General features: G+C 40.2%; 1 protein-coding gene across 1 annotated transcript; it reads left to right on the forward strand.

Moving 5' to 3' along the window:
* Nucleotides 1-269: 269 nt before the first annotated feature.
* LOC124722257 (transcription factor Adf-1-like) lies at nucleotides 270-1922 on the forward strand. The gene is made up of 2 exons (XM_047247446.1): nucleotides 270-402; nucleotides 1369-1922. The coding sequence occupies exons 1-2, from the start codon at nucleotides 270-272 to the stop codon at nucleotides 1920-1922; spliced, it is 687 nt and encodes a 228-aa protein (XP_047103402.1).
* Nucleotides 1923-3561: the final 1639 nt, after the last annotated feature.

Here is a 3561-nt window from a genome sequence, read left to right on the forward strand (position 1 = left end):
TGTGCGTCTCAAGGTCGGGACACACATGTCAGGACCGTGTCCGTGCCGAGACACGTCCGAGTATCGGCCGTCACCCGGACTACGAAATACAACATTAAAACAAATGCAGCGGGCCCCACTTGACCGGGCCGTGCACGGGGAACGTCAACGGGCCGGGGCCGGGCCGGGCGGGATTCGCCGTGTTTAAATTTTCACGTGACGGACACGGCCTGACGGTGGGGTTGTCTTGTGAGCTGTGCAACTGCGCAAAACTGTTCTGTGTACAAAACATGGATGTGCAACGACTAATAGAGGAAGTTCGTAAGTTTCCTGTTCTTTACGACCAGGGAAGTGAAAATTACAGGAATATCGAGTACAAAGACAGAGTTTGGAAGACAATTGCAACAGATCTACAAGCCAAAGGTAAGATAAAAACTATACAAGTTTTAATACTCGAAAGATATTTATTTACTTTTTATTTTACAAACAGATGTTTGGTTTATGTCTTCGTTATATCGCCAAGGCGACATGTTCTTGCCATTCCACAGTCGCTTGTGGAGAGTTCAGGAATTTTTTGAGTTGTTCTCGTACAGGAAATGCAGCATCTGTTGATCTCCCACGAATTCGAGGTAGGTTTCGAAGATTTGATGAACTTCCGGATCCCTCAGCAGTTTCCGTTTGATCCATTCTCTGTTTGGGCACCCTATAACCTTCCATTTTTCGAATGAAGTTGTACAGTACACACGCAGCCGTCACAATCATTGTAAGGTTATTAGGGTCTCCCTGAAGGATTCTTCTAAATATTCGAAATTTCTGTTGCAATATACCGAATGCATTTTCGGATATTCTTCTTGCCCGACTCAAACGATAATTAAATATAGCCTTGTCATTTGTTAAGTTCCTGCCAGGATATGGTCACATCAAGTATGTTTTGAGAGGGAAAGCTTCATCGCCTACAATTACCATTGGAAGTTCAACATCAGTTCCGGGTAAAGTTTTACTCTTTGGGACGCTAAGCGTATTGTTTTCCAATGACTTTCCAAGATTTGAATTTACTAGAATGCCTCCATCAGAGTTTTTTCCGTACGCTCCCACGTCTATTGCAATAAAACTCCTCAGCTATAGCATTCCATTTTTCTTCATTCGGCACAGGCATCACCTCTTCTAACAATAAATCGATAACTGTTCTAGAGGTGTCATGGACGATAGCTGCAACTGTGGATTTTCCCAACCTGTAGCTGAAAGAAATAGTTTTAAGGGAATCTCCTGTAGCAAGGAACCTGAAAAAATTGAATGTATAAGATGAGAAATACTGTATAATCTATAAAATATTTGCAGCATTTTAAACATTGTGATATAAATACGCGATTTAAAATATTTTTGCTACAGGTGGAATAGAGGAATGCAAAAAAAAATGGGCATCTGTTCGTGACCAACTAAGGAAGACCTTGCAGAAAAGAAAAACTGTTTCAGGACAAGCTGCTGTTCATCAACATAAATACAAGTATGAAGATCTCTTAACGTTCCTGCTACCTTACATGGTAGAACGAGAAACAGTTTCCAATGTTCCTTACACGCAAGACAATAATGAGCATAAACAAGAATCAAATACAGATTCCCAAGAGGAGCAGTCGATTGTTGAAAACGAAAAAGTGTCTACACAAGAAGACATTGCAGATGAAGAATGGATCATTAAAACCCAGGATAGTGAAACAGAGAATTTGATAGAGCGCACTCGGCATTCCCAGACGCCCTCAGCTCATTCGTCCATCACTTCAAAGAAGAACACGTTTATGAAACCACCACTGAAACGAAAATTTCAGCGTGAGGTTAAACCACAAGAATCTGCATCAAGCCAGCTCATGGCTTACATTTTGGCAGAAAAAAAGCTGAAAAACAGAGAGATATACAAAACCCAGTTGATGCTTTTTTGGCTGGTATAGCACCAGCCCTAAAATCATTGCATCCACTACTGTTTCATCAAGCTAAAAGTAGGATTTTTTCAATTGTACAAGACTTTGAACTGAAGCAACTCATGAATGACGTATCAGTCCATCAATTCACTCCATCATCCTCCAATTCCTCAGCAAAATCTGTTTCAACACCATATCCTTCACCTGTGGGAAACGAGTCAACAGAACCTACACAGCAGCTTTTGGACCTGCAAAGGGATTCGCACAATTCGTATATAAATAACCAAAGCCATCATCCTCCAAGTTCCCCTGCATCCTCATCAGCTTCAGAAACTAATTCACTGAATAGTCCTCATTTGTTTTTCTTAGGGTAGTAGAAATTTAACTGTATTATTTACTAACTTATGTATTTATCTTTCAATTACTAAAGTAATAAAATAAAAATGCTGTCCTTAAAACTTCTTATTTATTTGTGTTCTGTGTACTTTTCTTTAACCTACCGTAAAAAAACAGCCAGTCGTTCTTTGGGTGAAACTGATACTCTCCAGAACGTGTCATTTTTTCTCAGCCTTGGTTCTAGTTTCTTTAAAAGTTCACAGAAGGTGTACTGCGTCATCCTAAAATATTCATAAAACTTAGTCTCATCATCTACGAGGTGAGAAAATAGTGTTCGAAACTCTCCCTGTACTGGTCTTGTTTTCCAGGCACTGTGGATCCATAATTTTCTTCTTCTTGTTTGCCTTCGTTCGTTTTCCTCTTCGTCTAAAGCAAGTGCTATAAGTCCTAATTCACTATTACGAAAATTAGTGAATATGTTTTACAGCTTTCACAAACAGAAACACAGCTCACCGCGTCCGAGTCACTACAAGGAACAACAGAGACACGGACGTGCCCCGGTCATGTGTGGCCCCTGCAGGAACGGACCGGAGTACGGCCGTCACTCGTCCGACGCTCGGCCCTGACACGGCCCGGACGTGTGTGTCCCGACCTTCATTCAAAGAATCGACCTGGAAATTGCTTGAATCGATTCAAGTGAACCATAGACAACCTTACCCTGAATGGCCAGATCATTTACTCGAAATCTATTTCTACTGGAAGCAAATCTACTATCTTAGCAGAAATAAATTATTATTCATTTAACGCATCAGACTGAAGAGGTCAAATCTATATTGGCGCTTTGCACACCTATTATCAACAATTATAACTGTTACAACATTTTAAGATACTCAGGGAAACTAGCAGTGAAGTAATTACACAGGCCAAGAACAAACTGTTTTTTTTTTTTTTTTTTTATATCTAGGATTTTAGAATTGACTTTAGCCACAGTTGGGGCATTGAATCAAAAAGTGAAATTAGTCTTCCTCTATCCGCTCTTATTTTTTTGATCATTGTTGTTTGACATGCACTTCTACATCAAATGTGCATTTTTAACTCTGGTTTGTGAACTTCTAAATCACATGTATGAGGATTGGTTCCTGTAGGTTTGCCCTATTGCTGGTCTGCTTTCTAATTAGTTCCAGGAATATCCACCAGATGGAGTTGCAGGTTACTGTGTGAACTAGGCCATACAGGGCTGAGAGAGAATGACGTCGCTTGATAGTTCAAATAGGAAACATCTCTGTTGTGGTTTTTCGCACTTGTGTTGTTGAACAGAAATAATATAAGTTAA

The sequence above is a fragment of the Schistocerca piceifrons genome, chromosome X (assembly GCF_021461385.2).
Source record: "Schistocerca piceifrons isolate TAMUIC-IGC-003096 chromosome X, iqSchPice1.1, whole genome shotgun sequence".
NCBI classification, from domain to species: Eukaryota; Metazoa; Arthropoda; class Insecta; order Orthoptera; family Acrididae; genus Schistocerca; species Schistocerca piceifrons.